The sequence below is a fragment of the Carya illinoinensis genome, chromosome 4 (assembly GCF_018687715.1).
Source record: "Carya illinoinensis cultivar Pawnee chromosome 4, C.illinoinensisPawnee_v1, whole genome shotgun sequence".
In the NCBI taxonomy this organism is placed as follows: Eukaryota; Viridiplantae; Streptophyta; class Magnoliopsida; order Fagales; family Juglandaceae; genus Carya; species Carya illinoinensis.
This window is the reverse complement of record NC_056755.1, coordinates 1,065,372-1,077,865: the sequence shown is the minus strand read 5'-3', so window position 1 is coordinate 1,077,865 and position 12,494 is coordinate 1,065,372. Positions and strand designations below refer to the sequence as shown.

Genomic DNA, 12,494 nt, shown 5'->3' with positions numbered 1-12,494 from the left:
ATATCCTGACTAGGTATCGAACTAATAAGCAGGCTCAGCATGAATAAGATGGTCATCATGTACACATTCTGATTTTCTCAACGAGGAGGATTGCATCTGTATCTTCCGAGTTTTTTCCTGTTTTTCTTCACAAATTCAGAGGATACATAGTTCTTAATTACTTCTTGGCTTATAACTAGAAACACTACATTAAGAGAAAACGATTACTTTGATTATATATACGTACCTCTTCTTCCTTAATTTCTTTATCAGCTTCTTCCGTCAAGTCTCGTCTATATTCGCAGTTACAGCCGCCAGGTATATTAGAATTTCTAGATCATAGCGAGGTTAGAAGGAAACATTCATAACCTTCATAAGAATCAGAATTCGATCCGCCGTTTTTATCGGAAGGAGTTGAAAAGAATACAAATAGTCGTACTTGACGGATCGAGTAGGATCGATAAATCATAATTAAGATCAATAAAAACTAGGCAGAACATGATAATTAAAGTTTGGTTCGGATAATTAATTATAACACTGTTGATCTTATTCCATACAAGTTCTTTTTTCATGATCAGATCACCTTCCAATATTTTCTGTTGAAAATTTAATTTTCATATATATAGCAATATAATTACGTACTCTTGTTATAAATGTAATACTATTATTACATTAACCATTTTGGACGACCTGTCCTGGCCGGCCGAGCGTCTTGGATATTTATGTTGTTCTAGAATAAAAAATAAAATAAAATAATCCTGTAAACCTTATTTTTTCCTTGTCATTGTATATAATCTTGTACGTGTACGTACCTTTTCAAATCCACGGGTGTACGACGTTAGAACTTCTCGTTGGATCGTTCTCTTAGTAGTAGAAGTTTAGAACATGATCTAGTTCATGCCCTCTTGTTCATGATCGATCTCTTGCTAATACCAATGATCTAGTTCTCTAATGAATCCGTTAGACTAGTTCATGACAAGAGTGAATCCCCTCATGATGCATGTTGTGATCATTTACCCCCGGCCCGGACATGATGAGGATCATTTATTTATCCTCGCGTACGTACAATATTCTAATTTGTTCTTTAATTTATAGCTTTTCATGTAATATTGGATCAGCTTACTTGCGTACGTATCTCATCGATCCCTCCTGATTGATCTGTGCCCACTGACATTATTATAAAGATATGATCATTTGTTCGAAAAGATGATAAAAAGTAGTAAATAATCCACCATGCATACATGTAGCCTAAGGATCGGAAGTCTTGACCCACAGTACTAGCAGCTAATTGAAGATCATGAACATTCTATGGATTCCGCCCCCTTATAAGGCTTTAATCACTAAGAATGCTGAACAGTTATTGTTACTTACTTTTTTTATAAAAAATGATTATTTTTTGTTAAAAAATATTCATTTTAACATAAAATAATTATTTTCATAAGAAATAAGTAATAATAACTGTCTAATTTTTTTTGTAATAAATTTAGAAAATCAACTAGACATGATTTAACCACATGACGACCCCAGTACTTCACCATGCAGCTTATTATCTTTATTATTGGAGACTAACGTATATAACCCATAATCCTTTTATAAGTCGGTGAAGCTGATCAAGCTGCCTTACGTATGGAGAATCAACAACTACATTATAGGAAAAACATGTCATTTTTTAAAATGATTCTGTTATTAATTGGGATCCATCTATCTCAGACCATTAAATTCGGATCCCTAATTACGTGAATTACTCTATCCAATTTTCAAGTGAAATTCAAAGAATCTAATATTGGCCAGTGAGAGTTTGTGAGATGCACTTATTTTGGATCGGTGGCACTACATGAGCTAATGTGTCCAGAACAGACGAATCTCATAAACTTCCTGGCATATGAACAGCTAATTATGAGAAATCTTAATGCATGTCCATCGGCCAGGACAAGATTGGTTTGCAGTCATGATCATCAGGGTCTTGAATGCTCACTTATACACAGGAAAAATTAGGAGAATGCTCGTCTTCAGCTGTGTGATTGAGGATAAAGACAACAACCATGATCCCATTCTTATGTTTTATCGTTTTTATTTTTAAGAATTAAAAATGTAATATTATCGTTGATGGATAATTTTACTGTTTTACAACATAACGACAGTAAAATGGGAACAATAAAGCACGATAAATCCTAAAGTGCCGAGCAATTACTATAAGCCGCGCGCGCACTCTCACAAGAAGTCGCAAGAAATCCTACACAAATAACTCTTTTTTAATAGGTGATCGATCATACACACTCGGACACACCCGTCGACATCCAAAAACGTAGTGGCACAAACACAATTCGGTTAAAAATAAGCATATTCCCTCCCTCGTTCTTTTCCAATCTATCTCTCCCTTAATTTGCAGTTCGCTCTGTATCCGTGTGTGTGTGTGTTTTTTTTCCGTTACAGACTTTCGCACCTTTCTTTTTCCTTCTCAACGTTTCCAACGTCAGCTAGAGAAAAAGAGAGTGAGAGAGCCACACAGGGACAGAGTGAGCCCGAGAAAATCCGAGGCCTTTTTCCTGGAAATCGTAGCGGAGGAGGAGAGATGGATCTGTGGGCCTTGCATGTCAAGAACACCACTCGAACCCCTATCTTGCTCCGAAACTCGTCTCCCGAGATACCCATATGCTTGAACCTGGGAAAAAAAGTCAATTCTTTCCGCAAAGTTGGGGATTGTGGGTTCTTTGAGATCAGGGTTTTGAGAAAGCGCAGGGTTTTCACTTCTTCTTCGTTGGTTATCAGAGCTATGGCGAAGAAGAATCACGAAAACTCCGGTATGCGTTTCTTTTCCTTTATTTTTTTTATTTTTTTTTGCGTTAGATTTCTGGTGTAATCCTCGTGAATTTCGGTTACTGGGATTCTCGGATTTGGTTTCAATTCTGGGTTTGTTTCGGTTCGGTTGGTGTGTGTCTGATTTTCGGTTCGACATTTCCAAGGTTGACTCTCAGTTCCGTTTGGTAGCCAACATAACTTGAGAGATAGAAATGATAATTATATTAGGTATATATTTACCATTTAGAATTGATTTGAAAGTGTAAGGGTTTATTTTTATTTTTTGTTTTCTCCTTATGGGCAGAAAATTATTTACTTACAGCAGAAAATAACTGATCCAGATCTACTTTGCGTTTTCAGATTGCCTGAATTTAAGATTTCCAACTAGTTTAAATTAATTTGAGTTGAATATTTTATTACATGATCAAGCTCTTGTAATTTCTTCTTTCTTCCTATTATTTTTTGCTATTGCTATTTATAATTTATAAGGTTTAATAATGTAATGTGGAGAAGTGAGTTTTTGTATGCACCAATGATAGGAATTGGTCATGTCCTGTATCCCTGATGCAGAATGAATTGTTCTGCATTTCTTTTCTCAGTCATCCGAAAAGAATTTGACCTAGGGACAGCAATAATTATGTTTTTATTCTTCCATAAGGTGGACTGTTTTTCAATCTCTTGTATTCCCTGATGATTCTCGAGTTGGGAAAGCTGGTTTCCATAGACAATCTTGTATTCCTATGCATGTCACCTTATGAATTCCTTTGTGTAGTTTTATCTATATCATCATTTTTTTTTTTTATTAAATTTCACAACTTCAGCTTTGTTTTTAAGGTCTTTTCCTTGCCTCTGTGGCACCTTGTGCTGCTGTGCATGTATCACATTACAAGTAGTTGGAGGTGATTCTCACATATATGATTTCATTGTCTTTTCACTCCGACTTTGTTTTTGTTTGTCATTACCAGTTCAGCTTAAAGTTTCACAGTAATTAGATTTGTTAAATTCGAACTTTGACAACTGTATGGTTAGCAAGCATGTACCTTGGGGCATGATGACTAATACAGAAAGTGAGGCTTCACATAACCCTTGGCGTAAGCTTATGTGAATGGAAGCTTACTTTCTCTCCTCTAGTTGTTTCTATGGCACTAATAGTCTATTGCAATTGTCCTTGATCATGTTGAATTATTTGCTATGATACATTTTTAAGGTTCGACATCATTGTTTCTCTGGATGTATATTTGTAGTTTTTTTTTTTTTTTTTTTTTGTCTCAAGACATTATGTGGTGGCCGTTTTCTCCTATAAGGTTCCTGTCTCTAGTCGGAACATTGATTTCTTAGCTTCATATTTTTTGTTCTGAAAATGTTTAATAATAAATTGATGCAAATGCAATAATTGTTTCATGGTATTCATTAGCTAAATGAACATTTGCTTCGTGAATGATAATTCTCTTTGAATAAAGTAACTATGTGTTCAACCCCTTGGGAACGATGTGTTTTGGTCTCCATGTGAGAGTGACATTTTAGTGCCTGGTTGTTGTCCAAGTAAATTAATGGAACACTTGCAAAATAGTGTTAAATGCTAACTTTCATTTGGCTAATCCTCCGTTTTGACGAAATAAACACAGGAAACGGTGATCGATCTATTCCAGAAGGAGATGGTGTGAAAAAGAACAATTCTTCTGATGGCAACAAATCCAATGACGCTGCTTCCAATAAATCACACCGTATAAAATTGGACTGGAGAGAGTTTAGAGCAAATTTATTTGCTCGGGAACAGGTGATGCATTTCTTCTTTCTCGAATGAATGGTGTAGCTGTTGCCTTCCTGAAAACGAATGATATTATTTTGAAGGCCTAAATGTTTTAAGTCCTACACATAATGTGTTTTACTCTATGTGCTTACACAATATTTAGGCGGTGACATACGAGCTTATGGATTGTCCCTGTATGTTTTGGGCTTGTTTGGTTTGTTTGTAGTAATCATAGGCTTCCAAATGGCCTTGGGAAGATTAATTTGAGGCGTTCTTTAAGGATTTTTTGACATGCCTTATGAGCTGGTACTCGCATCAGATTTTTCTGTAGTTTGTTCATTGTTGCTTCCTGGCACAAATGAACGGTGTTGTAATCATGGTGTATGTGTTGGAAAGTCCAATTAAATGAGGTTGAGCTCTTTGCATAAGGGGCTTCAAAATGTCTGGGCACTTGCAGCTCCCCATGTCTAAACGTGCAATGCTGGCACAAATAATTGCAAACCATGCTCTGTTTTAAAAAAAATATATTGAGAATGTAAAATTTTGCTCTTTTACTTTTCCTAGAATATAAAATGTATACTGTGAATGTTATTTTGCAGTCAGAGAAGCCAGAGTCTGATGCTCACGGTGAAGGTGTGAAACCCCACGAGTCCAAATCTCTCGGCCTAAAATGGGCCCATCCTATTCCAGTTCCTGAAACTGGCTGTGTCCTTGTTGCCACAGAAAAGCTTGATGGAGTGCGAACTTTTGAAAGAACCGTTGTTCTCCTTCTCAGATCTGGAACCAGACACCCACAAGAAGGCCCATTTGGAGTCGTCATCAACCGCCCTCTTAACAAAAAAATCAAACACATGAAACCCAGTAATCTTGATCTAGCAAGCACTTTTTCTGATTGTTCCTTGCATTTTGGAGGTCCTCTTGAGGCAAGCATGTTTTTGTTAAAAACCGGAGAAAAATCCAAGCTTCCTGGGTTTGAGGAGGTGATCCCTGGCCTCTGCTTTGGCGCTCGAAACAGTTTGGATGAAGCTGCGGGGCTGGTAAAGAAGGGTGTTCTTAAGCCTCAGGATTTCAGGTTCTTTGTCGGTTATGCTGGGTGGCAGCTGGACCAATTGAGAGAGGAGATTGAATCTGACTACTGGTATGTGGCTGCTTGCAGCTCAAACCTGATCAGTGGGGGTCTATCTGATTCTTCATCAGAAGGTTTATGGGAGGAGATTTTGCAGCTAATGGGCGGTCCCTACTCAGAATTGAGCCGGAAGCCTAAGCAAGATATGTAGTTATTGGACGAGTCTATGGATGCTTACTAAATAAAAATCCAATCCAAGAGTTGTAGCGATACGTGTAATCAAACTCTTGAGTAAAGCCAATTGTATAGGAAGTTCTCTGGCTCTTCAATTCCATAGATCTTTCCGTTTCTGAGCAACACTTCGCAATTTTTGTTTTTCCCCATTTTCTCTTGGTTTTATATTTTTAATTAGGGTATCTATATATATATATTGCATATTGACACTAGGTACCTCATTGATAATAAATTAAGCAATTACAAATCATATTCTGGAGCACACTGCGTTATAGCGATCCCTTTGATAAATTCAATCACAATTCAACGAGTTTGATCCAGCCTTAATATGATAGCAAATGATAAACTTGGTACGAAATGAGCACCTCTTTCCCTGTAGGATCATGTGAAGGAACGCAGCATTGCTAATGATGCAGAAGTCAAGTAGGAAAAACTGGCCTAGAATTTGAAATACATGAATCGAATGTAGGGATTATTGTCACTGACCAACCTCGTCGACTTCAAGTAATATCTGCAATCATTTGTAAACATCAATGCGAGAGCCTATAACTTTGTGCAAAATTTCACCATTCCATCCTCTCCATTGACGTATACCTAGTTAGATTTTGCAATTTTCTTTCCCAGTTTCAGATATATTATCCCTTTAAGCTATTTCCCGATATCCCCATATTGACTATTGAACATGAACTTGAGGAATTTTCTCTCTCTTTTTCCTTCAAAAGGGCTTTAGCGCAATAACAGAATAGCTCTGTTCTAAGATTTACTGCTCATGAGAAAGCTGGGTACTAATGCATGAGATTGTCGACAGTATATTTCCATTCTGTGAGTACAATTAAAACAAGGAGATCGAATATGATCCCGGGTATACATATGTACTGACGGACTTCTATTGATTAAACCATTTCCGCTATACAAAGCAACAACCTACCCAGACTCTCTGAGCAACCGAATAAATGCCCAACTTGACAACTTTAGTAACAAAAACCACCAGAATTGCCTTCCTTTTTTTTCTCCGTACTTTTTTCCTTCTTTTTCGGTTTTCTGTCTTTTTCGGAGAGGAGAGGAGGGAGGGGGCCCAACTATAATCACCTCATTCTTGGTTAAACCTCCACCATGGCATATTATCTGACACTAAACCAAAGAAGCTTCCTGCCGGGTTGCAGGTTGCAGTAACCAGTCAGCACAACAGCCAGGTTCTAGTTTCAGATTTTGGAAGTCACCGAACATTTCTTCAGTGGTCATTATCATAGTTTTTATTGGTCCTCGTCTTGTCAAGGCGCGCTTTACGTACTGCCTGTTGGATTTTTCTCTCATGCTCTTTGAGCATGTCTTCAATGTTTCCCCCAGCAGGCATCAATGGTCCAGAGTAGTGGATTCTATTCTTCTTTGGTACATATCCCTGTAATTATTGGAGTGATTGCCATTAAATGCACAGAAGCGAGTAAACATCAGAAGATATATGAACGGAAGGAAATGACAATTTGGAAAATAACAAAACCGTGAAAAATAGGTAATAGACAATATTGGAAAGAGACCATTACAGGTTCTTTTGCAGACATTCCTTCATCCTTCTTTAGAGAAGAGTTGGATGGGTCTGGGGTTGCCTGGGGCATGTGAGACCCCTGCATCTTTGACTCACCATTGCTCCTCGTAGCGGTTGGCATCTTATTCCATGATGATCCTACTGCATTATGGTGTACCGTTGAATTAGAATGAGAGAAGCCATTCTGGCTCGCTCCTCTAGGTGGCTCCATCCGGAACCCAGACCCACAATCCTCCAGGGGATCGTACTTCTGACTTGAGATTTTGGTATTTGACTGTCTCTGACATGTTTATGTTTCCCATATGAGTGGAAGGCAGAAATGGGAAGTAAAAGGATCATAAACAGGAGTCTTTCAAGACCTAAAGTAGTACCTTAAAAGAAATATCACCCCGGGCATTGAATTCTGGCGTTGGCACTATCTTGGTATTTCCTGGACCCCTTCTAACATATTCTGAACCATGACCTTTTACAGTTTCAGCCTTTTGCCTGAAATCAAAAGAGAGGAAATTTATCACAAAGTCCGAATAAACTTGATCACATTACCTTCAGGAAATAAGGAGACAAAAAAGGAGGCCAAGATTATGGCATTGTCAAGCCAGAGGAAGTATATATTTAACAAGTCCATCCAAAGCTTGAGCTATTTATGGATGAATGAATAAACCATTTTCTTTCTGCTTCTGAACCAGAGAGAGAGAGAGAGAGGCCCCAATAGCACACCTTCTTGCTTCCTCATCTCGAAGCTTGGCATCAAACTCCTTGCTTGGAGGATATTTTGGTAAATTTGAAGGGTCATCAGGTAGGGGCTCTGTTTCGAAGAACTGAAATGGAAAAGTAAAACTTATACAACTATACCCAATAATTACGACAAAACCATAAATGAAGTTAGTAAAAGGTTACCTCGCTTCTTAGTGCAGAAGCAGCCGATACACGGTTCTCTGGTTCTACTGAAAGAAGATTATCAACAAGCGCTAAAGCTGAAGAAGGGAAGTCTTTGAATGTCTCAGCAACACAACTCTTGTATTGGCGTTGAGGTTTGAAACTAGTTGCATGAGGCAATCTGGATCTCTGCCAGTAGTCCTCAGAGGGTGACCCACAAAGCTTAAAAATCTTGTGCATTTGTTCCACCTGATGATAGTTGGGATGGTTTGTGCCCATAAGTTAAAAATAATTGAAGGTAGAGACGACGCTTAATATATTAGCCCAGGTTCTGAAAAACTAGAGTATGATCTAAGTTTTAAACGTTGATTAGAAGGCATATGTATTTAAAGTACGAAATGACACAATGAGCATAAATGGAAATGTTCATCACACCCTCAAAGTATCCATAAGGCCCAAAAAACTAAAACATAAAAGAGACTACCTCCGTTCTCCCTGGCATAATAGGCTTCCCAGCAAATAGTTCTGCAAGGATGCAACCAGTGCTCCACAGATCAATAGCAGCTCCATATTCTGTATCACCAAGCAAAAGCTCAGGAGCTCTATACCACAGAGTCACAACACGACTAGTCAATGGCTGCTTTTGATCAGGCTCATAAAAGGTAGCCAGGCCAAAGTCTCCAATCTTAAGTACTCCGTTATTGTCTATCAAAAGATTTGAACCCTTGATGTCTCGGTGCAGGACACCACGACTATGGCAGTGCTCAAGTCCTCGAAGTAATTGTTGCATATAACATTTAATCTGCAAGCGCGGCACATAAATACCCATTTACTAACATCATTGCAAGTAAAGAAATGTGTGGTTTTAATGGAATAAGCACAAAAAAGGAAACTTCAGTTCAATTTTTTCTGTCCATGAAAATTCATTGAACCAAATAGGTGTACAGTTTGGTGTACAGTAGAGATACCCATAATTCATTTTTTTAATACCCAATATTTTTATTTATTTTGCATCCACAAATGATTTTAGTCCATGAATGATTCAAAGAACGAATCAAATGGCCAGGAGAAAAGGACAATACCAACAGCTAATTACCTTGAATGATAGTGAAACAACTGCCTGAGGCAAAATAAATACAATCAAAACCACAAAATATTGCTGCAGTTTTTTACGGTTTTGCCAATGAGTTTTGCTAGATACAAGCAGAGTTTGTATACCAATTCACACACCGATAATCTTTTTTATTTAAAAAAATATAAAAAAAAAAATTGAGAGAAGAAAAGATCTCCTATCTCATAAAAATTATTCTATCTTCAATTCACATCATTTCATCAATCATATAAATTACATATCAATATCAATGCGTGAATTGGTGCACAAAGTCCGCTTGCAAGAAGATTTTTCCTTTGAATTCCATTTGCTGAGTGTATCGCTTTTTTATTTTTGCCTTTTAAAATAAACTCATCAAACGGTTTTTGATTGTTTAATAAGAGATGGGGAAAGATCTTAATGAATGATGATATCATTGATATGTCTACCATTGATTGGCTAACAAATAGTCCATGAATAATTCAAAGAACAAATCAAATGGCCAGGAGAAAAGGACAACGCCAACAGCTAAGTATCTTGAATAATAGTGAAACAATGCCTAAGGCAAAATAAATACAATCAAAACCACGAAATATCGTGATAGTTTTTTTTATGGTTATGTCAATTCCAACTCAAATTTTTAAAAGTGAAAGATGGAAGCAAAGGTACCTGTGGTTCGGTAAACTTGATGCCACGTGTAGCTGCAAGCCCAGCAAGATCGTGTTCCATGTACTCAAAGACAAGGTACAAGGTGCTTGACATCCTTGAAGTAACTAGTCCCTCAAGCTTCATAACATTTGGATGATCAAGTTTACGCAGAACATGAATTTCCCTAGCCATGAAACGGACACTTTCTGGATCCATGTTGACAAATCGAACTTTCTTCAATGCGACAATTTTGCCAGTTTCAAGGTCACGAGCTTTATATACATTGCTGTAAGTTCCTTGTCCAATCTGCATCACATGTTAATTAACATATCGAAATTTATACATGCTCAATGTTTAATAAATCCTTAAGATTTATGTCCAAAATAGCATATCAAGATTTTCATTTATGGTCCTGTTCTACCAATATGTTTTTCTTTCTTCAGTTCAGTGTATTACACTCCTAACAGATACCATTCCTCAAACATTCCATGCACTTGAAAGAAAATGATATCGATATATGATAAATGTGTAGAATTCTTATTGGTTCCCAACTCGTGGTTCATGCGACATTGGCAGGTCCACGGAGGACTTGATCCAATACCAAACAACGAAATATTTTGAAACAGAGAGCAAAGATATCTCAAGAAAGCAGCCACTGATGACAACAAACAAAGACTGTGTTCACTATTCAAGACAAGATTTTACTCATATCAGCGGCATATAAAAAAGGCCAAGGCCGCAATAAAGAGAAAAAAAAAGAACCAAGAAAATTAGAACCAACCTTGTCCAACTTCTCAAATGACTCTGCTCGTCGTGGCACCAACCCTTTGACGGCATCTCCAGCAACGGAAGTCAACCAAGACGGCCATCGCGCTAAATCTTTCTCCCCTTTAGCACCACGGGGCGTGCTACCGATCCTAGACATCTCCGGATGACCTCCACTCGATCCCATATCCGTTGTGGCCCGTATATGACCATTGGTTGGTCTTTCCACAACCATACTTTTCTTCTCTTCATTGCTTGCTGCAATTAGGAACCCCAAACTCGCTTGAGAGGTTGTCCTAACCATCGGACGCAATGAGCCATCAAGCCCTCCACCACCAACTCCATCTACGAAAAACTCCCCCCTTTTTGAGGAAGCGGGAGCCACCGAGTTAACCGAAGACTTGTTAAGCTCTTTCTCTCTCTCATACTCGTCAAGTTTTTCGTTGTCTGAGGATCCTTTGGAGCAAATGCTGCCCATATTCTCCCCTCGCGATGTTCTAAATATGTACAGCCACCCCTTTGCAAATATGTAACCATCAAACAAAACAGAAAACCTGCAATTTTCTTAGGAAACTCAGAGCTTCTAGTTTCTGCCAATCGTATCTTCTCAAATTCTCTATCTGGGTGCTCCAAAACTCAACCAAATCATCAATCGTATTAGAAAAAGACTCAAAATTCTTATTCCTTTTGCAATCATAAATTCTTATTTATGATTGCTCTGCATTTTGATTAACCTTTCCTGAAAATTCACAATAAATGAAATTGCAGCACAAGTCCCGGAAGTCTCTTCTAACTGAAAATGCTCCGAATTTAGATGCCCAAATTGCAAAGTTTCAATCTCTAACGAAAACAGGGGTGGAAAGGTAAGTAAACAAAAGGATAAAATGTGATTAAGAATGTTACAGAAACTGCAAAATTTGAAACTTTCTTTTTACGATAAAAAAGCAACAAACAGGAAGATAATTTCAAACGAAAAAACTTGAACACGAAAAAACCATACCAGAAATTCCCGCACACAACCCAAAAGAGAATAAAAAGTAAAAAAGATAAATGCTCTTCGTGCGCGGGAGTTTCTAGTTGGCAGCCCTTTTCCGCTTTATTTCAGTTGAACAATCAATCAAAAGAGTCAAATCTAATTTCTTTTCTCCTTTTGTATAATCGGAGATTAGAGATGGAAGGAAGCAGAGGACATTAGTAGAAACTCTTAAAATTTTTAAAAATGGAAAAAATAAGGGAATTGAATATTTTTCTGAGTCAGTGATTTGCAACGTGGGTCGTGAGAGAGAGAGAGAGTTTTGCAAGGGGTAGGTTAAGCTAGAAATGCGAAAGACCAGAGCTTTTTGGGACTTGACAGCATGGAGGTTGTTTGGCGGACCGCCGGACCCAGCTCTCCGAGAGAGAGAGAGAGAGAGAGAGGGAGAGAGAGAGAGGGCCTGAGACCTGCCAGAACATGCATATATTACAGGGGAAATAATATGGGAATGCTACACATCCTTTCAACATTTTATATTTTATTTTTTAAAATTTTTTAATATATTTTAATATTTATTTTTAAATTTATTTTTTAAAAATTAATTTAATTTTTTATTTATTATTTATATATTAAATATTTAATAAAATATAAAATAATAAAAATTAAAAAAAAATATGAAGTGGAGCGTTGAGAGGTTATGAAAATTTTTTCCAAATAAAAGGAACAAAATTTATGAGGAAGAGAGAGAGCATGAAGACGTGCGAAGCAGTA

General features: G+C 37.4%; 2 protein-coding genes across 4 annotated transcripts; one reads left to right on the top strand and one right to left on the bottom strand.

Moving 5' to 3' along the window:
- The first annotated feature begins 2,222 nt into the window (after positions 1-2,222).
- On the top strand, positions 2,223-5,951 carry LOC122307385 (UPF0301 protein MAB_4928c-like). The gene is made up of 3 exons (XM_043120255.1): positions 2,223-2,780; positions 4,404-4,555; positions 5,128-5,951. The coding sequence occupies exons 1-3, from the start codon at positions 2,552-2,554 to the stop codon at positions 5,803-5,805; spliced, it is 1,059 nt and encodes a 352-aa protein (XP_042976189.1). The 5' UTR covers positions 2,223-2,551; the 3' UTR covers positions 5,806-5,951.
- A 663-nt stretch (positions 5,952-6,614) lies between these two features.
- On the bottom strand, positions 6,615-12,205 carry LOC122307382 (probable serine/threonine-protein kinase At1g09600). Of its 3 annotated transcripts, XM_043120250.1 has the most exons (9): positions 11,751-12,205; positions 10,767-11,590; positions 10,007-10,291; positions 8,732-9,049; positions 8,269-8,496; positions 8,089-8,189; positions 7,743-7,857; positions 7,364-7,651; positions 6,615-7,227 (listed from the first exon to the last, which is right to left on the bottom strand). In XM_043120250.1, exons 2-9 carry the CDS (start codon positions 11,226-11,228, stop codon positions 7,060-7,062), a joined length of 1,965 nt encoding a protein of 654 aa, XP_042976184.1. In that variant the 5' UTR covers positions 11,229-11,590; positions 11,751-12,205; the 3' UTR covers positions 6,615-7,059. The 3 variants fall into 3 exon arrangements, with proteins under 3 accessions (XP_042976184.1, XP_042976182.1, XP_042976185.1); XM_043120248.1 differs by having other exon boundaries at positions 10,767-12,205; XM_043120251.1 differs by having other exon boundaries at positions 7,370-7,651; positions 10,767-12,205.
- Positions 12,206-12,494: the final 289 nt, after the last annotated feature.

Coding starts and splice junctions, on each gene's coding strand:
- LOC122307385 (XM_043120255.1), top strand. CDS start 2,552: ATGGATCTGTGGGCCTTGCATGTCAAGAACACCACTCGAACCCCTATC. Junction 2,781..4,403: donor GAAGAATCACGAAAACTCCG/GTATGCGTTTCT, acceptor AAATAAACACAG/GAAACGGTGATCGATCTATT. Junction 4,556..5,127: donor ATTTATTTGCTCGGGAACAG/GTGATGCATTTC, acceptor GTTATTTTGCAG/TCAGAGAAGCCAGAGTCTGA.
- LOC122307382 (XM_043120248.1), bottom strand. CDS start 11,228: ATGGGCAGCATTTGCTCCAAAGGATCCTCAGACAACGAAAAACTTGAC. Junction 8,497..8,731: donor TTATGCCAGGGAGAACGGAG/GTAGTCTCTTTT, acceptor AACTATCATCAG/GTGGAACAAATGCACAAGAT. Junction 7,652..7,742: donor GGGGTGATATTTCTTTTAAG/GTACTACTTTAG, acceptor TAAACATGTCAG/AGACAGTCAAATACCAAAAT.